At 50.5% G+C, this 25,402-nt stretch overlaps 1 protein-coding gene across 11 annotated transcripts in view; it reads right to left on the bottom strand.

Moving 5' to 3' along the window:
- Positions 1–438: 438 nt before the first annotated feature.
- Positions 439–25,402, bottom strand: part of TOM1L2 (target of myb1 like 2 membrane trafficking protein) — a gene marked incomplete at both ends in the record, with an annotated part of 103,331 nt that continues 78,367 nt past the window's right edge. For 3 of the 11 annotated variants that reach the window (XM_084237030.1, XM_084237037.1, XM_084237032.1), the window contains 9 exons: positions 439–587; positions 1,721–1,757; positions 3,697–3,756; positions 9,870–9,959; positions 12,503–12,575; positions 13,722–13,839; positions 15,442–15,565; positions 15,990–16,038; positions 18,401–18,534. In XM_084237030.1, the coding sequence (XP_084093156.1) occupies positions 439–587; positions 1,721–1,757; positions 3,697–3,756; positions 9,870–9,959; positions 12,503–12,575; positions 13,722–13,839; positions 15,442–15,565; positions 15,990–16,038; positions 18,401–18,534 (834 nt within the window). Of the gene's footprint in view, positions 588–1,720; positions 1,758–3,696; positions 3,757–9,869; positions 9,960–12,499; positions 12,576–13,721; positions 13,840–15,441; positions 15,566–15,989; positions 16,039–18,400; positions 18,535–25,402 lie in introns of all 11 variants that reach the window. The other 8 variants (XM_084237035.1, XM_084237038.1, XM_084237039.1 and 5 more) reach the window with 4 other exon arrangements.

Below are 25,402 nucleotides of genomic sequence, written 5' to 3'. Positions count from 1 at the left end.
AGGACAAGCCAGCCCAAGGAGATTCACTGAGCCAGGCAGGGGAAGGGGCCTGACTCCCTTCTCTGGGCAGGTGATTGGAGGAAAGACCATCCAGGTGTCTGCTCAGAAGATAGTCCCAAGGGGACTGCCCTGCCTGGGCCTGGGCCCACTGCCCACTCTTCCTGGGAGGAAACATGGGCAGAGGGAGCCCGTGGGTGGGAGCGGGGAGGGAGGGCAGGGCCTCTGGCTGCAGCCCAACTGTCCCACCGCCGAGAGAAGAAGGTGGCTAAAGCTGGTCCTGACTAGTGGGAGGCCTGGGAGCAAACACAGTGGCATTTCCATGGAGACACAGCAGCGCAGGACCACGTGGGGCTGGGGATGAGAGGAGTGGCCAGTGCCTAGTGTGAACCGGGCAGCGAGAAGTGACCTGCCATCCCGGGGACCAAACCACAGAACAGCTCACAGGGCGAAGAGGGCATCCTCAGACCGCTCTGACTTCTTCCGGCCGGAGGGGTTGGAGGCTGGGGCCGGGGCCTCCACTGGGGGTGAGGGGAGGTTGGGAACCATTTCAGCAGCTTTGGCTCTTTCTTCAAGGAATTTATCAAACTCTGCAATACAAAAACCAAGGCAAGGACCAGGATTGGTAGGGGGCTAGGTCCACACTGAGGTTCAAATAACCACACTCCACCTGCACCCACGGGGTTGCCCCAGCGTGAGTCCCCAACCTTGCCACACTGCCCTGGGCCACCTGCCAGGGAGGGAGGGCATTGGCTCTGTCCCACTCAGGCCTCATGTGAATGAAGCAAGTGTCAGAAGATCATAGATCTAGTGACTGCACATACTGACTCCATCCCTACAGCCCACAAACCTGCAGCCAGCCAGAGCCAGGGGTGATTCTGGGCATCCTGTTCCTGGGCATCCTGCCTCTGTTTCCACCTCTGCCACCTCTAGGATGGGTGGGCAGGACAGTGCAGCCCCACCACCTTGGGAGGCCCCCCACCACCTCGGGAAGCAGGGGGTTCCCTGCTGTGCCAGCTCATGGGTCCTGCTGGGAAAGGCCTGGGAAACCACAGAGCTGGGCACAGATTCCTGCCCCACTGCCCGGCTGACTGGAGCTATTCCATGCTTAGATCAGTGCTGGTACAGGGCAGGGAGAGCTGGAGGGTGAGTTCCCACTTGAACTTACCACAGACCGTTTCTCTTCTCCCACCTCCCTACCAGTAAGGATCTGCGCCCATGGAGGGGGTCTGAGCAGACAGTTTGGCAGAGAAGGAGGAGGCAGTGCAAGGAGAGACAGGCAGAGGCTGGGAGGCTGTGGAGGTAAGATGGGCGCAGGGAGGTGGGGGGCCGTGACAGAAACTTCCCCACCTAATCCATTAACTGACCCCCCCAGAGTGAGGTCACAGGATCTAGACCTGGAGAGGTGCCCTGTGTGTAGTTATGTGTCTTGTTACTTGATTGAGCACCAGGGGGTGGGGACAAGCTGGTTAGGGGTGCAGTTTTGGGGGCCGTGTTGCCATGGGATGGAGTCAGTGTGCATAGTCACTACATCAATGATCTTCCGACACTTGCTTCATCAGCACGAGGTCTGGTGGGACATAGCCAGAGCCCTGGCACCAGGAGATGCTCTGGCTATAGGTGCTCCAAGGTGGTTGGGGTGCCAACTCTGGGGCACCTCCAGAGCCTGGTGTAGAAGCAGTAAAAACAGGGGAGGGGGCATAAAGTTTCAGCCAGACCATACCTTCGCTCGTGACTCCCTCCTCCAGGTCATCACCCTTCTGTGGGAGGAGCAGAGAGAGGGCATTAGGGCCTACCCACCATGCTGCCACTCCCTGCCAGCTGCTACCCCAGGGCGGCACTGCTATCACAGCCTGAGCAGAACTCCCCCTTCCCAGAGAACAGCAATAGCAACATACTGACCATTAACTTTGTTTTTAAAAGCAAAAACAAAAAACTGATTTTGATCCTCCAGAAGGGCTGGAAAGGAAAATTTAAAAAAAAAAAAAGGTGTGAGCTGGTTCTTTGAGCTGAGCTGCAGCGGCAGGACCTCAGCAGGCCTCTCCCCATCTAGGACACGCTCCCAGAGGAGAGCTAAGTAGGATGGGCCCAAGGCATGTCCAGGGCCCCCTCAGACACCCTTCGACTTAGTGTTTCCTTGTCACCAGCCACAGGGCTGTGGTAAGTCACTGGCCATACCAACAGCTGGGGACTGCACAGGGCCTGGAAGGGACAGAGCCGGAAGCCCTTGACACACAGCCTGCTATCAGGCAGTGCTGGAGTGCTGTCCCCAGAAGAACACCCTGCATTGTCCCAGGAGCAGGCTGGCTTCCTCCTGTGGCCCAGATGCTGTCATCTGTTGCCGGCTCCCGGGGAGCCATGGAGGCTCTTAACAATGAGAGTGATCAGACTGTATTTTGTCTGGAGAAGGAGGTAATCACTGGAGCTTCTAGGCTGCCTGGGGCCTGGGGACTCACTATACAGACAGTGACAGGGAAGCGGGCTGGCTGGGGAAGTGAACCGGGTCTTGGGATGGCCAGGAGACCGGGCTTACTTCTTGGTTTTGCCACTGCCCTGCTGTGTAGCCTTGTTGGGGCGGTCCCTCCCCCTTTCTGGACCACAGGGTCTGTCTTGCAAAGTGGGGGCCTTGGCCTCTATGATCGCAGTCAATTCCTTTCTAGGCATTCCCTTGGGAAAGATTTTCGTCCTCTTCTGGCACCTGGGTGGCTTCTTTGATAGGCAGTGAGTGTCTTGGGAGAGCCTGGCCTGATGGGAGGTGGCCCAGAGCAGTGAGAGCCCTTATGTAAGATCTCCTATCTCTGGGTGGGAGGGGACCAAGTCTGCAACAGGCCGCAGTCACCAGGCTAGAGACACTGTGGTTACAGACCTGTTCCTCTCCGGGGCAGGGCCCCCAGAAAAGGAGGTAGTGCGGAGCAAGAGATGAGGGGCTCTCCAGGTCTGAGGGAGACTCCCAATAGCCTATGACCTTGGGCAAGCCACTCCTCTAGCCCTGCAGCCAACAACCCCCACCCCACCTCCTGCCCAGGCTGCTGAGGGTGACAGGGCTTTGTAAGGGACAGAGGGTGATGAGGCCAGCCACTGCAGCTCTCACTTCTCAGGACCTGCTGCCGCCGGCAGATGCATGATGTCTTGCTTTCCTGCCTTATCTCTGAGGATAAAGACAATGGTTTCTGGGGCAGGAGTTCTTCTAAATCAAAGATACCACAAGATAGAAGCGATGACGGTGATTAAAAAACAAAACCAAAAAACACCAGACTCGTGTATGTTTCACAATTAGAAAAAAATCAAAATGAAAAACCTGAAAATCCTCAACTACATCCTCCTCTCCCCCCAAAAGCCCCAAGCGCGCACACATAACACATACACACACCCGAAACTGAAAAGTAACAGGGGCAAGTGTATGTTTTAGGGCCAGCTAGAGCTGACTCACACCCCAGTTTGGCCTCTCACAGCAGCTTGGTGAGGGCGAGGGGGCTGAACCCAGGACAGGCCACCATTACTGCTGCCCTCCTGCACCCCAGTATGTTTTGTAAGGAAAGGCCCGATGTGAGGAGTTAGGGGCTACAGGAACCATACTGGCCCCCCACCCCCCTCCTCCAGCACCAGGGTGAGCAGCCCCTGTGGGTGTCCCAAGGCCCATCCTCAGAAGAGCCTCTGCCTCATCCCACCCCACACATGAATATAAAAGTCAAGTCTCACCAGGTCCGTCCTGAGCCACACCTCAATGTCGTCCATGACAGAGGGCTGAGCAACGGGGATCTATGGAGGCGGCAAGCAGCGGGCCAGGCAACCCACACAGCCAGGCAAGGGAAGACAGAACACCGGAACAAAGTAAATTGTCAAAACAACCCCCAAATGAAACCAAAATGTACACACAGCAAAAACAAAAACAAAAACAAAAAAAAACAATTGGCACAGCAGGCATGGGCAACATAAGGCAGCCACATGTGAAATGGCAGGCGAGGAAAGCAATGAGGCCAATTCTAAGAAGCAAGGCTGACCGGCAGGGCTGGGAAGGGAAGGGAGGCAGCAGTACGAGTTCTTGAAATGGAGAACTTTTTGACTCCATGTGTCAGCTCTCACCTCACGGGGATCTCTCAGTCTAGGGCAGTCAAATGCTTTCTAAGCCCAGGAACGCGCTGCTTCTGCAGGCTGATTTGGAACCTGTCAGTTTATGACAGTAGGAGCACGGCCCACCCGCCACTGAAATGCCCCCCTGTGGGCCCAGATGCTACCAGGGAGGCCGTCTGTCCAGATTCGGATGCAGGTGGCCGGGTGGGTATTGCAGTCAGCCCTGGGAGCGTAGGGCTGTTTGCTCATTGAAAGTATTTCAAAATGTATCCTGGAGCATTTCTGAGTGGGAGGATGGTGGCTCCCAGGGCCTAGGTGTGGCCTGGCTGACAGAAGGCAGGCACATTTCACCACTAAGAGAAACATGAGCAAAAATCGAGGGCTTTGATGACAAAGGGACTGCAGGACTTTAGTCTTCTTTGTGTCTCTTTAGGGGAAAAATCCCAAAGCAACCCTGAATGCAATAGCCTCCTTTAATCTCACCCTTTCTTCCCAGCTTTCAATGGCTGTCTGTGCTTCAGTAGTCAAAGAAAAGAAGTTCAACTGATTGTGGCCAGTGGGAGTGTGTGTGTGTGTGTGTGTGTGTGTGTACTGGACCCCCCCCCCCCCCAAGCAAAATGAACACACCTCAAGAATGCCTGGGCAGTCTCCAAGCCTGGGACATCTGTGCCCAGGGCCTTGGGAGGCAGGGATTGTGAAAACTGCATTTAGCTAGGAATATTTAAGCTCCCGTCAGAGAAACATGCTAAGAAGTAAAGGTAACCTTTAACCCCCCAGAAACCACATTAATGAAATGTTGGCTCCCAGCCTAGAGAAATGAGTTCACTGGTCTTAATCGAGGTGACCTGCCTCTTCACCTGGACTGACTTGGGAACTACCTTCCAGGGGATCACACAAAAGCCCACTCTGTCTAGAAAAATTGCCTATGTCTATAGTTGGCTCCATCCCAATATTGTAAACCAGAGTAAGAATGAATTTAAAATAAGTAGTACATTAACTATTTGTCAAATCTAAAAAAATATCAAAGGGATTAACAAAGGAAAAGAATAAGAACTTCTAATCACCAGCTCTGACTTGGGGTGTGCACTGGAGCAAGGACTTCTTGGCCCAGACCAGCACACGATGAGCAGGTATCTGTATTCTACTGGAGCTTCACACACTCACTAGCTGAGTCCAGCAGCTCCCTGGCTCAAGCTAACCATGCTCTGTGCCTAAATACAGACCCATACGGGTAGGCCACACACATTTCATAAAGGTTCAAGCCAACCTGGATCCAATTACGAAGATTCTGTCAAGGTAGCTCTTTTATTATTTTGACTTATTGGGGACTTAAGAATGTTAAAATGAGAAAATACCAAGGAGCTCAAATCACCCTGAACTAACTAACACCTAAGGACAACTAGCTGGTGATTCTCACTCTGGAAGGTACAGATGACAATGCATGGCTAACAGCACTTAAAGCCAGAACTCACCTTCCCTGTCACAAAGAAAGCAGCTGGGCATGCTTGCTGGTGGACACTTCTGCTGTGACACATACCGTGACAGGAGATGCCAATTTTCATGATCTCTATGCTTATAAGTCAGAATGCCTGGCCTCTGGGAAGATGCCTGCCATACCAGGTTCCCAGAACTAAAGCCTGGGATGTCAACTGCATCTCCAAAGAGAAAATATACCCACGTGGGCCTCCCCTGGTGGCGCAGGCAGTTGAATGCAGTGCTGTGAAACTGTCCGCAGCCTCTGCAGCGCAGGTTTCATCCCAGCTGGCCGGCAAGGGTCCCACATGGCATGGCAGACCTCTCCTGTCTTGCCCACTGCTCCCCTCAGCAGTATATTTCGTCAGTCTGCCTGTTCTGTTCCCGGCTCTGTCTCTGGTGAATCCTCTCACCCTCCCACACATCTGGCCTATACCCTGGTTCTTGTATAAATAAATAAATCTTAAAAAAATATATATATACCAAAGCACAGTTGCTGGAGTGCACGCTGGGCTTTTTACCTACCCAGCTTTAGTCTACCTCAGAGAAATGGAGATTAAATGGACAGAGCTTTTCAATGCGTTGCAAAAGCTTAAGAAAAGCCATTAAGGGGTCATGGGCCTTACGCCTTCAGATTTTGCTCATAATTTTTTGGTTACTGTTCAAAAACAAGTCCCTTGTGGCCTGGAATCATGCTCCAATTTTCTTCTTGGAGGATTACTCTTGAGAACCAGCACGCTCAGAAAATAAACACTCAGATATTTGAGAAACTCTTCAGGCTTTGGAGAAAAAAACGTCTCCAGAAGCTGGATCATGGGAACACTTTTCTTCCCTCTCTTAAACTTCTCCAAATAAGTAGTGTGCCGAAGGGCCAGCTTCCTCCAGACAAAGCCCAAAGCCCAGGAGTCAAGCTGGGGAGGAGAAAGAATGGTCAGAGATCCCAAGTGCTTGGTGGGTCAGGAAGTGGGGCAAAAGGATTCTTTCTGGACTTGCTTCTTCTCCAGCAGGTCCCGAGCCTCTGCTATCCTAAGAAGTCTCAGAGCTTCGAGAGGAGAGGCAGGGACAGGGACATGGGCAATTCTTGGCCTCGGGGTGGCAGACTGAAATAGGGTGATGGCTAGGTTATATTTAGCTTTCACCCTGCAGGGCTCCCAACCCCTTAACTCCCAGTCGGTGTGTTTCTCTTTTCTATTTCAGAAGTCTAGTGATGTCAGAAATTATTGAAACTTTCATCTTCCTACGGTAGATGAAAGGTACTTGGGCCTCAGAGTGGGAGTCATGTGGCTAGGGTGTGACTAACTGTACAGTTTACATAACATAAGGCTTACCAGACCTTGGCTATGGAAACCTCCTACCCTGGTAAATGAGTGCCTTGAGTACTGCACCAGGGTAAAGTTCCTTCCAGTAAATGAAGGTGCTATCAGACACAGACTGAACATGGACACAGCGGGAAGGAACTAAAGAAACTGAGGGAGGGCCTCCCCTGGTGGTGCAGCGGTTGAGCGCTGGGTTGCAAGGCTGCCCACAGCCTCTTCAGCGCCGGTTCGATCCCCGGCCACCAGGCAAGGGCCCCACAAAAAACAAAACAAAACAAAACAAAACAAAAACTGAGGGAGAAAGAGGAAGCGCTTAGTCCCACTGATGGGAAGGAAGGGACAGGCCTTGACTGGAGAAGATGGCACTGGACTCTGTCACTGCCTTGTGGCTTAAGGCATATCACCAGGCCCCCACGAGACCTCAGTGTTCTCATCCGTCAAATAAGGGCTGGCCCAGCTGATTCCTAAGAGACTGTGGGCTCTGACATGCCAGGATTTTAGCATCTTCTTGGGAAATGGTCCAAGCCGAAGGATGGTCCAAGGGGGCTGAAGACGAGTGTGAGTTGGAGGAGGGAGACAGAAAGGGAAAGAGACGTAAATTAAGAAAAACAAAGGCAGCTAGTGCGGGCACAACTTCCAATGAAGACCACTGCCTAAAACTAACTCCCTCTGGGGAATGGCTAGATGGGGTTAGTTGGGCTAAGGCAATGGCTAGATCATCTCTGCCATTTTCAGTCTAAAGAGAAACTGGCCTTTTGGGTAGCAGAAGTGGTAGATTTTGATGTGAGTGGTAGGTGAGCTGATCCTCCTTCGGCTGCCAGCAGGGGCAGCTCTGCCTTGAGGGAGTGGCAGGGTCACTTGCCCAACGGGAGATGCTGTTGCTGATGCTGCCACAACCAGCACGCTGTGGTCTCAGGCTTGCGTGTCTGGGGACACTTCTAGGCTTTGGGCTCCTCCTTCTCCATAGACCCAAACCTGGGCTTTGGCAGCAGCAGATTTTTGACTAACCGACTTCTGTTCTTGTTGAGACTACCATTTGTTTACAGCAGGACATTCCCCTGCTTTGCCCTGCATGTGGGGGACAGTCCTTTCTGACCACCAGGCAGGAGAGGCAAAAAAGAATGGAGAGGGCAGGGGAGGGAGAGCACATGCACCAGCAGGTCCAGGCAGGCTGGCTCAAGATGGTTCTGTGTTTTCTTTGGTTGGTCATGAACCTGCTCCTGTTAACAGTGGTGTGGGACAGCTAAACACCTAAAGTCCCAGGAGAGCAAGGGTCAGTCTTCCACAGCCCCGATCCCACAAGGAAACCTAACTGTGCTGTCTCCAGTGCCACAGGCACCACTCCTGTAGCTCAGTGTGCTATTTCCAGCACCATGGCCTGAGGGATAGTCTTAAAGCCCTTTGGTCTCACTCAATAGCACAAAAAGTTTCCACATAAAGAATTTGTACTTGGGAGGCTTGGGAAGATTCAGGGTTTCTAGCTATGGGAAATAAGGCAAAGCAATTAATATACATTATTTAGAAGGAAAAACACTACAGTCAGGCAGGTGAGGTACCAGGTTAGCTGTTAGTTGGGCTTGTTTCTGGGGAGTCGGAGACTGGAGCTCTCAGTGGGGAAAGGGCAGTGGGGGAGCAGTCTGTGTGGTCAGAGGCAGGTGTGACCACCAGCTGCCAAGGCCACACTCAGGAGAGTTTGTGGGCAGTATCCTTTTTTGCAGGATTAAATAGGCACAAGGACACATGGCTGGATTCTCCCAATTTTGACAATGGAGTGGACATGTTCTCCAGGGGTCCTGCTCTAAGGCCGCACACACGTGGGCTGGAGCCCCAGCGTGTCCCTATAGGAGCAAATGAGGGGCCCAGACAGCCCATGTCACTAAGAATGGCCTTGGGGTCTGGTGTGCAGAAACACAACGGGACAGAGCTGCCTGCGGCTGTGACAGGTGGAGGCTAGCCCCACCTGAGTGTGGCTGTGCAAAGGTCACCAGCTCCATGCCAGGTGGCAGGGAGATCCCCTCGCCCCATAGTTTTGATAGCCCTGTGCGGCCCACATGCTTGCCGGCCAGTCATGCCTTGCTTGGGCAGGAGACCCTCTGTGCTGCCTGCAGTCTTGGCCATGCTGGCTCAGCCTCAGCTCTCTGCCACAGCCAGGCATGGCTCCCAGGAGTCAGTTTCGCCTCTCCCTGGTGTGTCTAGCATCACCCCCACCCCACCCTGGGGGCTAATGCTTTCTCTGCTTTGCTCACCTTTCTTTCTCTGTGCCCTCTTTTCTCCAGCCCCACCACTCACACAGACCTTTGGTCTCCACGTCAGGGGTGCTCAGTGAGAGATGTGGCTTCACTGGAGGTGAACTCATCGCTCCAAGGTAAGAAGAAGCCTGGAATGAGGTGACTTTCTCTCTATGCATCTGACTCAGGGCTACCCGATCAGAATGAACTAATGGTATTCATATTAAGTTCCCCCAACTTGTCTTCCTTAATTTTGTTCCTGTTGTGTTTTTTTATGTGTTTCTTTAAGAGGTCTCAAATCTGTCTGGGGGTCTCAGTGGACATAGATAACTACCTTGTAATAACCCCACCAGCACAGGACTGCCAATTTCACAGGTCCAGGGCTGGAGGGGACTTCTCCGACCAGTCAGATTGTTGAGTCTATTCTTTTAGAAATGTCCCCTCCCAAGCAAAAGCCACAGGAACTTGTGCTCATCCTGGAAAAGGGAATACTGCCGAGAGCTCCGGAGACAGTAAAAGGAGGGAAGGGGCCTCCCCTCACTCTTGCAGGTGTTACAGACTCTTAAGGTCCAGGGGCACAGTCCTCAGCAGAAAACCAGAGAAGGTGTTTCTGGGGCTGGAAGTCTGTGGATTAAGGCGACTGTACAAAGACAGGAGGGGGAAATTTGGCACCCACTCAGAAGGGAAGAGTGGCCTTGTACTGTCTGACTCACAAGGGCTCAGCAGGTGACAAAGGTAAGTGCTGGGGTGGACAGGGGACTTGGCTCAGCTGGTGACTTCTCACCATTCCTTGGGTCATGAGCCAGCTGTCTATGGGCTCCAGGTCAGAGTCCCGACCTCTACCTCTCTTCTGGGCCGAGGACAGAAAAGTCCCAGAAAGAAAAGTCACAGCGAGACCCATGACAGAGAAGGCAGTAGTACATGTCATGGAAGCAGAAAGGCAACTATTCAGAGTTGACTCTCCTATAAGGAAACGTGACCCAATGCCCCCCACCCAGGCCCCTTCCAGCATGTCCCCCTTACCTGCCTGAGAAGAGAAGAGAAGTTTAGTAACCAAGAATCCCAACAGGATAACATTGCTTATACCAACCAGCCCCACACACTTGGAAAACCACATGAGGTCACAGGTTGATCAGCGCTGTTTCTCCCTATTAAGGCTCTCAGGGCGAGAGACTATCAACTTTTCAAAGAACCATCTTTTCCCCACCATTTTTACTTTTTTTTTACTTACTTCTGCTTCCCAGTTACCTGTGTGTTCTCTTCCTAAGCTCTTGACTGGAATGCAAATTTAGGAATATTGCTATACAAGTATTCAAAGTTAAGAATACCAATCTGTGGGCCTCCCTTGTGGCTCGGCGGTTAAGTCTCAGCACTATCAAGTTATTGGCAGCCACTGTAGCATGAGTTCGATCCCCAGCCAGGGAGCTACCCACATGGTACAGCAAACCTCTCCTGATTCTCCTGCTGCTCCCCTCAGCAGTGTATTTCAGTAGATCCATCTGTTCTGCTCCCCACTCTGTCTCTGGTGAATCCTCTCATTCCCCGCACCTCTGGCCTACATGCCAGTTCTTGTATGCATAAATAAATAAATCTTTTTTTTTTTTTTAAAAGAATACCAATCTTGTTATACTGCAGAGATTGGCTTCTTATTTTCTTCTTTGGCCCAATTTTGATTTCCAGGTCAGGGAGACTTAGGATATGGAACAATGTAACCCGAAGTGCTGGCCTGAAGATGCATGTAAGTCTGTGCACACAGATACATACATAAACATACACAGACACAGACAGACACACAGAGAAACACATACAGACACACCACACGTACACACATACACATACACACACACACACACACACCCCTGCTGTGTTCCCCCAGTGGGGGCCCCATTGGACAGCAAACACAAAAAGCTATCTGCCTACCACCACATGGAAAATATGCTGGAGTCATCAAGACCTTTGAAAACAGGAGAAGGGCCAAGCCACACACCCAAAGGGTGAAGGGCAGGAAGCCAGCCACATCTCCTGGGCTTGGACCCAGGCCTGGGCATTGATAAGAGCAGAGGTGAAGCAGGACACGCCCAGCATAGACAGGGGCAGTCCCTGGGGGTAGGGTGGACAGCAAAGGCGGTCAGCTGGTTGCAGCCCAGTCTCTCAGTCAGGCCCAGGGAGGCCATTGTGGGCCAAGAGGGGATGTCCTCACCAGGTGTCCCTAATACCTTCCCTCAGAGGCCATCCTAAATGATAGGGGAAACAGGATCATGGCCACTACTTTGATTTGGGGAGACTCTGTCTCAGGGGTGGGGCACTGCCCACCCTTCTGGGGAAAGGCAAGGGTGCTGAGAGCCCAAGGTAGCTGGGCCAGCTCTTCTGTGCCCCCTGGTGGCCCATGTGGAGGGCTGCGGAGTCCTCATATCAAGTTGGCTGAAGCAAATGAAGAGTCCCTTCCACCAAGGAGAGGAATCCTTCCCATGAGCGTTCCCTCAGAAACCAGGCTATAGCACTCCCCTGCCAGTGCCCACTTGGACAGGGGCTCCAGGTGGCTAAGAAGTGGCATTCAAGAAGGAATCGTAGTGACAGATGGGCACTGCCCCTTTCTGGCCCAGCTGGGGGACCCTGAAAGGAGTTCTAGCTGTTTTGGTGTCTGCTGCCCCAACAGCCCTTATCCTCCCTGCCCCTACAAACAGACTTTCTTTCACACACTGCCACATGCTGCTTAGGCAAAAAGGGAAACAATCTTGTTAGAGGCATCAAGACACCAATCCTTTCCCCTGCAGTGATCTGAAATCTTATAGAATCCATAGCTACAGTTCGGTGCTCCAATCAGCACCACACTCACTTCAAAGTACCCCCACCTTTAATTAATTTAGTTCTGCTTCTTCCAGACATGGAGCTTCCCAGAACACCTTCTTAGTCACCACCTACTGCTCCTCCCATCCTTCTAACCCCAGCTCCCCAAACAAATACAGCCCATCAACTACCTGCTAATGGGGTTGGAACTGCCTTGCTGGGCCAGTTGCAAAGAAGCAACAGAGATGCAGCTCAGATGGACATTTTCCTTCTTTTCTTTGCAAGAGTCAGTATTTTATCAGAGCACAACCCAGCCCAGGGCACTGTAACCTTTGAGGAGAGACCCTACATGGCCATGCAGGGAGTGGACACTTGCTGCTATCTGCTCTCTGGGTGCCCTAGACACAATCCACCAATCTGGGTCTGCTTTGGATACAGTGTCATTGGAAAGCTGATCTGGGTCGTCACCCCCTATTGGGATGAGGACTCAGTGAGGTGACAGAACTATCATCCCGATCTGCCCTCTATGCAAGCCAGCTTCTGTTTAATTGTCCAGCCATTTTTGCCAAACAACCCATTTTTTCCCTTCAGAGGACTCAAGGTAGAAAAACAGGGTTAAACACCTACCACTTCGGAGTTCTGTTTTCTACTGTCTAGTGCAGAAGCCAGTCCACCGACTGCCTGAGGATCCTCATAGGTCACTCTGGAAATGAAGCAGCATAGGGAGAGTTAGCTCGCCCGGCAGGCACAGGGACGAGGGCAGTGACCTGTAATCACTTTCTATACATAGCACCTTCTCCCAGGTACTAGGAACCATGTTTCCCGCAGACTTGGCATCTGGGTAGAGGCGAAGGACTCACGTAGCCTGTCAGACAGCAGCTGAAGTGAGGAGACCCAGGTTCTAGCATTGGTTCAGCCTCTCATTTCCTCTGAGGTCTCAGGCACCATGGCCCTCCCTGACCCTCTTTGGTGACATTACTGAGGTCTCTCTAAGCTCAGTGATGAGATATCAAGAGCCTCAAAACTGCTGGAGGGAGGGACTACAGATAAAGGCAAAGTAATATTAATTCTTATTTTAAAACCTGCAGCCTTCATGGCATTTGCCAAGAAGGTAGTCTCACGTCTGGAATCAGGATCTGGCACTGATTACAGGGGTTACCTTCCTCTGTGCTCTCAGGTCTCCTGCCACATCTGTTTTAAAGGCAATTTTTGCTGGTGAAGGGTGCAAGGGCCTTCACTTTGTGGTCAATTTGTTCAATCTTGAGCACGGGACTCTGAAGTTAGAGGCATCCTGGTGCTGCGTCCCTGTGGGACGAGGGGGAAGTGTTCCTGGCTTGCTTTTAGACTGAACATGCTCAAATCATGTTCTGGCACCAACCTGAGAGGCACGGGCTTGCCTATGCTGGGATCAACTCCCCTAGCTCCATGTGGCTCATCTGGGCCAAAGCTGCTGTCAGGGAAGGCTCTGTCCCCACCCCTGGGCAAGAAAGAAAATCCTACTAGAAACCAATTTCAGTCCCTGCTTGGCTATATCCTCCTAACCCCAGCCCCTCCCACACAAGAGGTGGTTTTTGCAGCAGCAGGGGAGCAAAGAGAACAGCAAAGCATCTTTTGTGACTGACAGGAGAAATCAAACAACAATCAACCCCAAGGTGGTGGTTGGTGGGGGGACAGGACTGGCGTTCATTCAACATCTGTATCCACTGCCAAGTCCTCACAGTCATATTTTAAAGTTCTTGGCAGTCCGGGACCTGGCAAATAAAAGGCTTCTTTGTGTTGGCTTGTGACCAGGCCTGGATCAATTCTCCCCCAATATCTTCCCAGAGCCACTGCAAGGGTCCCCACATACGTCTTGCGTTGCTCGGCCAAGGAGTTCCCTCTCGTCTGAGCAAACATGTCAAAGCCGTCACGGGAATTACACTGCTGGAGTGAACTGAGGGTGCCACTGACACTGTCTGTCCCCAGGTCTGTGGCAACAAAACAAACAAGGAAAGGATGAAACAGAATGTGGACTGTGGACTTAATGTTCCCAAAGTTAGGATGCCAGCTGGGGTGGTTAGTTTTAGGGGGAGGGTTCAGGGAGACACAGGAATTTCCTTAGCATTCCCCGCTCACCACACGTAGGATGAGCCAGACCAGACGAGGGAGAGAACAGTCACTGACCCCCAAGCTATTCAAGGTGGGGAAAGATTCATTATGAATGGAAGGGAGCTCGCCAGCACTGAGAAGACAAGGACAGGGTCCGTGCCCTGTAGATTTCTCATAATGCCCTTATCAGTGTGCTCCTCATGAACTCAATTACAACGTTGAAGGATGCAGTCACCTATTTATTTGACAAACATTTCATAGGCATCCACCACATTCAGAGATAGATCTTTAGCGGAGCAAATTGAATCTGACATGGTCCTTGGCCTCAAGGAAGGCAGAGTAGATGGGAGTCAGGCAACAGCAATACTGAACTTGAGATACCAGGAAAGACTTGAAACTGACACATGTGTGCATCCTTGCAGCTGAGTGGGCTATGTTGCAGAAAGAAGGGTTAAAAGGCAGGGACAAAGGCATAGGGCCTGGAAGATCAGGGTGTAGAAGTGAACAGTACTCATGGACAGAGATTAATAGAGAAGGCTGGAAAGACAGGTGGGAGGCGGCAGGTGATGAGCCAATATGCCAGGTGAAAGAGTTGATGGAAAAATACTGGATCTTTTTGAAGATGGAGATAGAATTCAATTTGAATTTTAGGTATTAAATCTGGTGGTCGTATGCTGGATGGACTGAAGGCAGAGAAATCAGTTCTAAGAGAAACAGTGGCTACAGATACATGAAATATTAGAAGCTAGAATTAGCAACTGACAAGCCACTAAATAAAGTTCAATTCGACTGAAATGAAATGAAAGTATAAAGATAAATATTAAGAAAAAAAGAAACCGGAAAAGCAGGGAATAAATTTTAAGAGGGCTTATTAATTAGTTTAGTACTATAAGTGCATCTATTATAAATTGGTATCATCCATTGTATATGTAGCATCTAGAGTCATATACACCCTCTTAAACAATGAACTATGGCAATACAGTGAGCTTTTTATTTTAGGTTTCAGACAATGGAGCACTTTAGGTAGATGATAATTCAAGGATAATAAAACGCCAAAGTCACCACTTTCTATTTCCAAGCCTGTGGCAGACATCACCAATCAATCAACAAATCATCTTCTAAATCCTAATATAGCTTCAGTATCCTTCCTAGACCTGTGTCCCAAAGCATCCAATGAGCTGAAACCTGCTGGTCAGTTGATACTGAAAAAGGAATATTCCAGATAAAATACAGCAGTGACCTTTCTTTAAAAAGCAAATAACTCTTAGTTTCTTAAAACTTCTCCCACCCCTGCTTTTCTATCACTTTAAAATTTCCTAAACTTTAAGTTTAGGGAAAGAAGTTATGAAGTGAAGCTGGTACAATTGGCCAGGACTCAGAAAAACTCTCCAATAAAGAAAAAGAAAAGAGCCTTCAGTCCAGATTCATACCCAGGAAGTGACCTGCAAAGGAGGCCCTTTACACCCCTGCAAGACACTCACCCAAGCCTGCAAGCTGGGAGGAGAGGGAAGATGGGGGTGCCGTGTTCCCCACCATTGGGCTCACCACCGCTGGAGACCCCGGCCCCAGGTCTATTAAGTTGTCTTCCGTTACTTCATTCAGTACCTGTCAGAGCATGAGATAGTGGTGAGCCCCAGGGTGCTTGTGTCAGGCTTCGAGGTAAAATGAGCAGGTGCCATGCGGGGTTCCAGAGGAAAGACATCACCGCTGAGCCAGTTCAGGAGCAAGGTGGTTTCCCTCACCCCACATTTGGGGGTTTTAGTGTGCCTCCCTCCAGTGGCCTCCCCACACCCCAATTTAAAGGAGGCAGGGTTGAATCAGTGACCATTCTGGGGGCTGTAACTTGGGGTTTCCTTGTCATCCTCCCTTTAGGGATGTCCTTGCTAGCTCTGCCTCAGTATCCCACTAACCAGAGCTTGCTCTTCAATTACCCAAGTATCTTAAGCCCAGTTAGAAAAACTGGAGGCGAGGTCAAAGTGAAGCAGTTTCCTAGCCTCTACAGATGAAAGAATTCTGTAAGAATACTTACTCCATTACTGGCATTTTGAACTGATCGGCCCGACCTGTATCGTTCGAACCTGAAAGGGGAAGGGAGAGAATAGTAAGGAGAGAGACAGATGTCCATGACGCGACTCCAAGATGTTCACTCGTCCTGGGAAGAGTTCCCATGGACTGAGGATCTTGGGGGGACAGTAGAAACTGAGGCCCTGGGAAAGGAGATCAACCAGGCCCACCTGGGGGCCAGAAGTGAAACGCCACACACAACTTTGCCGCATCTTCCTCTAGGTGGGGCTCTCCCAGAGGAGGATCAGCCTGCAGAGAGGGAAGAGGATACTGGCTGGCACATGCAGGAGTCCATTATGAGCAGCCCCAGTCATCCACACCCACCCCCCGCCCCCCCCCCCACACCAGGTCCAAGAATGCTCCTCTTGTGCCTGGTGGGGAGGCTGGGTCAACCACTACTGTTTCTAACGTCTATCTACAAAGCCAGGTGAGAACTGCAGCCCCTCCCTATTTCAGAGCTGTGCTGGGGGGTAATTAGCTGTTGATTTGTTAACACGACCCAGGCTCCAATTGCTGGAGGGAAGTGGGTGGGACTTGCACAGGGCAGGTATTGGCCCCTGCTGTGGTGCAAAGGCTCTCCAGAGGCTGCTGGAAGAGCACAGGCAGGTCCCCACCAGTGAGGAGCTGCCAGTCAGGCTACTCTCCCAGTCAGTTGGGAGCAGATGGATTGAAGATGAATGAGACTTGGCGTGGAGCAACAGCATTCTCACACCAGGTGGGGAACAGAAGAGCTACTGTGAGGTATGCACAGGGTCTGCCATGGTATTTAAGAGCCCCAAAGCGCCAAGGCCAAAGAGGTAGCTAACAGACTTTCCCCAGCTGAAGCGTGGAGAAACCAGGCTTTACAGAGATGCACGGCTCCACACTGGTCTCCCCACTGCTGGGTTAGTTCCTGGAGAGCAGGGATCATCAGCAGGGCAACCAGATAGATTTATGTTAACTATGGTTTTAAGAAAGACCTGTGGGGTTGTTTATTGTTTTTTCAAAGTCTCGTGTGGTCTGTAAGAATAGGAATATTAACCTGAAAAGTTTCTAACCCTGGAGTACTTTTCCCACACTCTTTGGAGGGGCAATATTCTTATCAAAGGTACTCTGACCAGAATGGAACTTTCGGGCTGCTGACCCATGCTTTGTCTCCGAATTTGTTGTAACACAGGGCCTGGCAGACTCTGGTGAAAATGCCCACATTGTTTCCCGGAATCCTACTCTAGAAGGAACTTAGATGAGTTCAGCAGGTTAAAAGCCAAGCTCATTTAAAGCGGAAAATCTGGAGTTACATGGTAAAATCAAGGGTCTCCGGCTGGGAGCCGAGGCACCTCAGACCGGCTCCTGTTCTCCAACTGATAAGGGAGGGGTCCTGGGGGGAAACCTGGGTATACCGTATTGGGTATACAGTGAGAATACCCATATTCTTACTGCAGATGTCTCTTTATCCATCAGAAGGATATAGGGCCACCCATCCCCCTTTGCCACAACTGAAGCTGAAACAAAACCCAGAGCTGTGCCAATCACAGCAAAATTTCCTCAAAGCCCCCCAGATGCAAGCAGCTGTCACAACGACCCTACCTGATGCCAGATTACGGTGTCACGAGCCAGCACAGGGGCCAGGCCCCAAGTTTCCAGGGAAAAGGCTGGCCTGGTCAACGTATTTTCTGGAGCCAACACTGGGTGATTCAGGAAAGCTCAAGGCACACTCCTCAGAGCGATGCCAGAGGAGCCCTGCTGCCATTGCAACTCCTATTGAAAACTGTGTCTGAATAAGACATTTGCACTTTTTTCCCCGGGGAAGGCTTTGGAAAAGGAAAGGAATTTGCAAATTTGTTACCTCAAACCCAAAAATGATTTGGCTGTGGAAGGAACTGAAATGAGTGTGTGTGCGTTTCCCTGAGCGCTGCACGCCAGCACTTACACCACGCCTGCTTCTCCTGAGCTCTCTAGACACGCTGACATTTGCAAAGGGAGGGAAAAATCTTTTTTCTCTTTTTTAAAGATGGCAAAGAGGAAATCTTTTTTCCTTAGTAGAGTTCTCCCCCCTTTAATCCTTTTCAAATTCAAAGGCTCTTCAAAGGAGCAGGTGCAAAAACTCCAGAGCCCCCCCAGCCCCCCAGTGCTCCCCCTCCTGGGACTGGGGGGAGTGGGGGAAGGGCGAGCAGCCTGAGGCTTACAAAGGGCAGAGTCTAATCTGCACGTCAACTTCCTGCTGCTTGGTTCCCAGGAGAACAAGAGGCATTTTCTCCTGTCATCTGGGAACAAATTAGCATCTCTGATGAGTATTTTCCAACTCTAATAACTCTCTCTCTCTCCCCTTTGTTTATGAAAGAAACCCCTCTGTTATGGCAACAGTCTTTTCAAGGGGGAGAAAACCCACAGCCCCACCTCTCATATCTGAGGAAGACATTGTTGAGGTCGTCGTTGACGTGAAGCAGCTCCTCGGTGACCTCCTCGTTGGACACTCGGGAGATGAGCTCCACGATGCGCTGCTGCATGGCCCGGCAGGTCCTGTTCAGCTCCTAGGGAACACACACACCTCTGGCTTAGCCTGCTGGGAACGCTTTTGTCACATGCCACTTCCGTTGGAAAAATGTGTACTGAGTCTTAAAAGTCACAAAAGGAGCACATGTGCATCGTCGCTAGAGCCAGACGTGTGTTGGGTGCCAAGTGGTAGGCCCCTCTCCCCTTGCCCCTTCTCCAGCCCAGAGAAAACAAGTGCTTTTTCAACAGGCAAATGTCCATCCCTTATACTGTTGTGTGTACTTATGTACATGTTTGTACAGAGCGTTTTTAAAATGTAATATGATTTTGGGCCTTCCCTGGTGGTGTAAGGGTTTAAGTCTCAGCACTATGAAACTATCCACAGCCACTGCAGCACGAGTTTGATCCCTGGCCAGAGAGCTACCCACATGGCACAGCAGACCTCTCCTGTCTCGCCCACTGCTCCCCTCAGCAGTGTATTTCAGGCAATCTGCCTGTTCTGCTCCCCACTCTGTCTCTGGTGAATCCTCTCACCTCCCCCACACACCTCTGCCCTGTACCCCAGTTCTTGTATGCATAAATAAATAAATCTTAAAAAAAAAAAAACATGATTCTTTGCAGCTTGCTTTTTCTCTTCAACAAAATTTTCCAGTCGCCTTGCTCCCACTTTGCATGACTGCCTCATCCTAAGCAGCTCACGGTTCTTCTACTGCTGGCCATTTAGGTTGTGGGCTCTTTCTCTGGTTAACCTAAATAACGCAGCAGTGGAGAATGGTGTGTATATACAGACACATTTATGCATTCATGCCAGCACTTTCATAGGACAAGCTCTCAGGAGTGGAATTTCTGAGTGAAGGGATATATATTTAGAACACTGGTTGTTTATAATAAAAGAATCCTCCAAAAAGGTGGTATCTGTCTTATATTTGTGGCAACAGTATGAGGGTATTTTTATGATGGCAAGAGGTACATTTCAGTGGTAGGCCTTGCACCTTACCAGGTCTCAGAAGCTCAGCAAGCTCCCACAAGGATTCCCAGTTGGCCAAAGATGACTCTCATGAATCCTCAGCCACCACAGCAGCCCTCTCTACCCTTGTTAGCAATGACCCCTGAAGACCAGCCCTTCTTACTTCCTGGTCTGGCCTCCATGGGCCTTCTCTGATCCAGCGGCAGCCTGAGTGATGCTCTTATAGAAACGTGCTTGTGCAGCCACCCAAATACCCACCAGGGCTCCTTGCCACCTTGTATGCCAGAGGGAGGTTTTTGAGAGAATCAATGAATGAAGGCAAGTTGCATTACTTCCATCTACACTCACCCCAGGATATCCAAATCGCATGCCCTTGCACACACATGCACATGCATTCCCTCCTTCACTGCTAAAGGCTGAGTTTCTCAGCCTTGATCCTGCAGGAAAGAGGAAGGCAGGGACCTCAACAGACCTGTCCATCTCAGAGGAAGTCGAGTCAGCCAGACACCAGGCCTAGACACTGCTTCTGCTGTCACTCCTCGCAAGGCTGCTCAACCCGCAGAAGCTCCTTCCCCGAGCATGGGGGGAGCTGAGGAGAGAAGCCCAGTCCATGTGGACCAGCCCAGAATCACTCCAGCACAACTGCATTTATCCAGACAGAAGGGCCTAGATGTAGGCAGCTAGGCACAAAACAGTCTGGTGTTCACCTTTAGGAAAAAAGCTTTGTTGAACATCTCTGGCTTGCAGGGCCATCTATCCAGTTATGGAAACATTGCCCTTGATCACAGTTCTACCATCTTGCTAGCACTTGCAGTCAGAATGGTGCCTTCATTCTCTTTCAGTCAATGAGGACAGCAAGTCCCATGTGTGGACCTCCCTATTTTCACTATGAACACAGATTTCCTAAGACTCTAGAGGTTCTGGAGAATGCAGGATCATCCCTAGAAGTAGAGGGCTTTGAGCAAACCACTGGATATTCAAAATCCTTCTCTCCCTACCCACAAACTAGTGCCACAGGTGCCAGCTGCTCCCGGGCACCAGTGCAGATGATATCAGCCAGGCCTGGTATATTCTCACAGCCACCGCAGAGGATGTGGAGGATGCAGCGGGATGGGCTCACATTTAGGTGGGGGCTGATAGGGGGAAGGATGGGGACCTTGACTCTAAAGAATTCTGCACCTCTGGTCCCTCCAAACCTTGGCTCCCTGTCACTGTTCTCACTCAGTTATGCACTTAAGTCCAGACCTCTTCCCAGCACTCTTCACAGGGAAAATGGAGAATCCATGTTCATCCAGAACTAATATTCCCTATTTAGGATATATCCCAGGCCCTAATGAACCAGCAGTAAGCATTTATATACAGACACGTGTGCAAATTAATAACAAGAGGTGAATACCAAAAATTAACTTCAGAAGCCACTAATGTTCAGTAAAGAGTAAAACACCATAAAATGCCCGCTCTCTTCCATTGTAAATGGCTCATGTGCCCAGGCCCACCAGGAGACGGGCACTCGACTGCTTGGTCAGTGATGGCCACACAACCACCACCATGGGTGCCACAGACACTCACAAGTCAAGTCCAGTGGCCAGAGAGACAATCATAGTACACAAGAAAGTCTGAATAGAGAATAAAGGATGCTCATGAGCAATGGTAAAAGGAAGTCAGGCCCTCAATATTAAGAAATACACAAAAATAAAAAAGCCAAACTGATGAAAAAAGCAATCATATTAGATCATGCCCATGGAGGATTCCACCAGCCAGGACTGAAGTGAACAATGTAAGTAATCAAAGTATTTATAACACATCATCAGAACACAGCAAGCACCTAATTTGAGATAACAAGGGAGCATGAATTTAGGTTAACTGTAAAAGACCAGCCACCTACTCCTCCCCCAAAAAAGGTGCTTGGCAAACACTTAGGCAACAGATCTTGCCTAGTGCTTTAAAAGAACCGCAGGAGGAGGCCTGATCAAAGAGTGTAGGAATGGGAAAGCCAGACCCAGGGGACAGGAGGTTGGGTGGCAGGGCAAAGGAAAGAGCTGCAGCATCTGCCTTCTACAGTCTCCCATGGACCCTTCCGGGGCCACTGTGTATTAGCCCCTCATCTTTCTCAAGTGCAACGTCCTGGCTGCAGATGAGACCAGCGGTCTTAGGTGTCTACACAAAATCTCTGATGAGCAAAAGGACCTTGGGTACCAAGTCATGGACTCACTCCCTCCAGCAAAGGCAGCCGGGCAGGAAAGTGTGGCCCCATTTGGTGTTTGCAGCTAAGCAGCAAGCCCTGGAGCCCTGGGATGGGAGGGGAAAGGGAAGGCGTCACTCACATCCCACCCAAACTGCAGGTCAATGACAAAATGCAGGATCTGTATGTCAGAGGAGTATGGCAGCATATAATGTGACACAGGTCTAAGGTCAGCTCTCCAGAAGCATGTGGCGTCACTCCCTAGAGCCTGTGGATCTTTTCCAAACACTTTTCAGACTGTTTAAAATAGCAGATGATTTCAGACACTGCTCAGGAGCCCCTATGAGTCAGCCTTCTGCTTCGCTAGCCTCCTCCCTTGCTACCAAACAAATTCCTACTTGTCCTCCAAGGTCCCAGGATGTTTCCCCACCCTAATAGTTCATGATGAAAATTTTCAAGCACAAAGCAAAGTTGAAGGAATTTTACAGTAGACACCATATAACCAGTACCTTGATTCTACCATTAACACTTTAATGTGCCAGCTTTACCAAATGTCTACCCAATTCTCCATCTTCTTACAAACTCCGAATTTTTGGTGAGGGAACTGCCACCAGCCTCCCTCAAGATTCCCATAGCTCTCTGGACATAGCTTGTCATCAGCTATCCCAGCAGAGCCTCCAGCTTGGACTACCTCTAAGAAGTGAAGACCAGCTCCAACCCAGGATCAAAGGCAGAAGCCCCAGGACAAAGATCAAGCTTCAAGGATGATCCACCAAAGTCAAAGGAAACCAGACCCCTCATGATTGCAAGGAATCTGAAAAACATGGTTCCAGAGCACTGGAACCACCAGGCCAAGGAGGGCAGGGTTGGCTTAGGTCTCCCCACAGAGCCCAGCCCCTGTGGGTGCTGGAAACCAAGAGCAGGTAGCAAGCAGTTCATGTAAAGATCAGCCCTCCAGGGCCCCAGCACCTTCTGGGCCTATCCCTCCCTGGGGAAGTGGTGAAGCTCTCCACTGAGGGGCCCCTGAAGCACCCTGCCTATTTCAGCAGCTCACCTTTGCTTTCATCTAGCTCAAACACCAACCTTCTCTGTAGAATTTTATTTGTGGAGGAAAGATTCTACTACTTTACAAAAAAATGTTTGGAAAGTGCTAGATGATTTGAGGCCTCTGCTAGCTCTAACATCATGACCTCAGCTTGGAGGGAGAATGAGACCAAAAGGCACAGGACACAGAACTCTCAAGGACTATAGCAGCAGAAACAGCCGCTTTGGCCTTGCCTCTGCTGCCTCTCTCTGTACTGTCTTCAGCTGGGGTGGCTGAGCCAGGCCTGACCCCACAGGCAGAACCTCACGGCTCCCACCCTGGACAGACAGGCCAACCCTGGGACTTCCGAATCAGGGATCTCAAGGGGTCTTGACAGAAAGCTTTACTACCTCCAAGTCAACCTTTTAAATGACTGTCTTAAAAAAAAATAGGAAAAATAAAGAAAAGAAAGCAAAAGAGAGAGGGGGATAATTAAGATTTTTGCCACCACAAATGTCAGCTGGCCACCCACATGGCCTCTGTAGGCCGTCCATAGCCAGAGCCACCTCAGGCTCAGCTGGGTGACCTTCCTCCACCTCCCCCACCTCCAAACCACCCAGACAGAGAGAGACTCACTCTGTCCTAACATATTGAGAGCCTCCAGCTTGCCCAGGTGGTCCTTCCCACTGTGCAGCAGCTGGGCTAGGAATTTCCTGAACACCGAAGATTTCAGTATTGGCCTCCTCCTATGTCTGATTCTCAACAGAGGGAAGAACAGCTGGCCACAGTCCTTCGTGCAAAAGCCCTCCATCTATCAGAACATCTTATTAAAATATCCTCTCTTTTCTAATTAATCCCAACGCCTTTATCTTTTCTTCAAGGGACATTCTCGTCTCCACCTTGCAAAACAATCTTTTAATCATCTTTCTGGGCTTCCTCTCAACCCTCTCCAAGTTCTAAGGAGCTTGGAATAAGGTCCTGAAAACCTGCTCTCTATAGCTACAAAGGAGAGGGGAGGGAGAAGAAATTCTTTGTTGAAGAGAAAGGAGGAATCATGAAACTAAACACGTAGAATAGACTATTTTTCTCTAGAGAAAGTGGTCCTGGCTATCCTGTTTTTTGTTGAAATGAGATGCAAGAAGCAAGAGGGATATACCGTCTGCTACTTGAAAAAGCACATGGAGGGGGCTTCTTTTATTATCTGATGGACGACCATGTAGGCATACCCATTTGGCATCACTGCATTAATTAAAAGTTACTATTAACTGAAGGCAAAGCTCAAGAGGCTAATTTGAGAGAGACAGAGATGATAGCATCAGGATCTTTAAAGACACGAAAAAGTTGGTTTCACTGCAGGAGCTCAGGACGCAAGCTTTAACACACAAAGGGGCAGAGTCTCCAATGACAAGTCTGGACCCAAGTGCCCATGCACGGGATGGGGAAGTCATGGATTTGCAGCCTCATGAGAAAGAGATGGAGAATTTTCAGTTGATGGAAGCTCTCGATTTCCTATCTGCCTCCTGCTGAGAGCTGCCTGGTCACCTACAGGGGGGCTGTCAACAGCCACATGTTGACCAGGTAGATACTGGGCTGTGGAGGGGCTTATGGCAATCTTAAAATATCTCAGGACCTACCATGTGAAAGAGGACTTTGTTTTGTTCTGTTGTTAAAGAAGACAGACCAGGGAGCTGTTACGGGAGGCTGACTTCAGCTCTGTGTGTGGGAGGGTGTGCCAATAATAATCCCAGAAGCTCCACCTTCAGGGTGACTTGCCAGTAACTGGCACTGTGCTGGGTCCTTGAGATAGATGACTCCCAGTCTTTCCAAGGTGAGAGTGACGATGCCAGCCTGAAGGGTACGTGACCTGCCGAGTGTCACCCAGCTTGTCAGCTGTCAGACTAGATGTGATCCAGTGATTCCTAAACCCTTGCTCTTTCTGCTGTGCTGCCTCCCAAAGTCTGAGCAAGCCGTGTGTTTGGAACAAAAGTGCTTCCGCAGCTGACACGAACAGCCTGTCATTGAAGATGTTAAGAAAAACGAGGCAAGCACCAGGCCAGCTGCCGGAGAGGGGATGAGAACACAGGTGTGGAGCTGGACGAGCTGTCTAGATCTCTCCCAACTTAGAGTGAGAAGGTTGCCACACACTGAGAAGAGTTGCTGTTCCCTCTGGGAGTCCTGCTTCACTTTCCCCGGGGGCTCCAGCTAAGCTGACAGCACAGCATGGTGGAGGGGCCTCAGCCTCCACTCACCCACCCAATGGTCCTCAGACAAATGGCTCTCTCTGGCCAAGATTCCCTGCTGTTCTGAAGGACTGGGGTAAGGCTACACCTGAAAGTGCTTTGGACACACAGGAAGCCATCGGGACATAACCTGCCCATAATTATGGGCGGCTACACTGGTGCATCCTGGGGCTGACACCTCCCATTTCCTCCCCCCACCCCCATTATTTCCCCACCTCCTATCCAGCAATTTTCATGCAGGCGGGGGCAGCTTCTGTTGGCGTGAACATTTTGGGTGGGTGACAAATGTGTTTATTTCCATGGCCCTGGCCAGCACTGTGAGCTCTGGACAGCTTCTAAACTGAGCAATCTGGCTGCCCTCCAGCTCAACAGAGGGGTCCTCAGGGCACATTCTGACCCTATCAATTTCCAAACACATGGTGGCATTTTCCCAAGTGGAAGGCTCACCATCCGATGTGGCCCCAACCCTTGGGAGACCCTGTCCGGCTGACTT

This window comes from Talpa europaea (genome assembly GCF_964194135.1).
Source record: "Talpa europaea genome assembly, chromosome: 7".
In the NCBI taxonomy this organism is placed as follows: domain Eukaryota; kingdom Metazoa; phylum Chordata; class Mammalia; order Eulipotyphla; family Talpidae; genus Talpa; species Talpa europaea.
The sequence above is the reverse complement of the archived record's forward strand: the minus strand, read 5'-3'. Positions and strand labels throughout refer to the sequence as shown.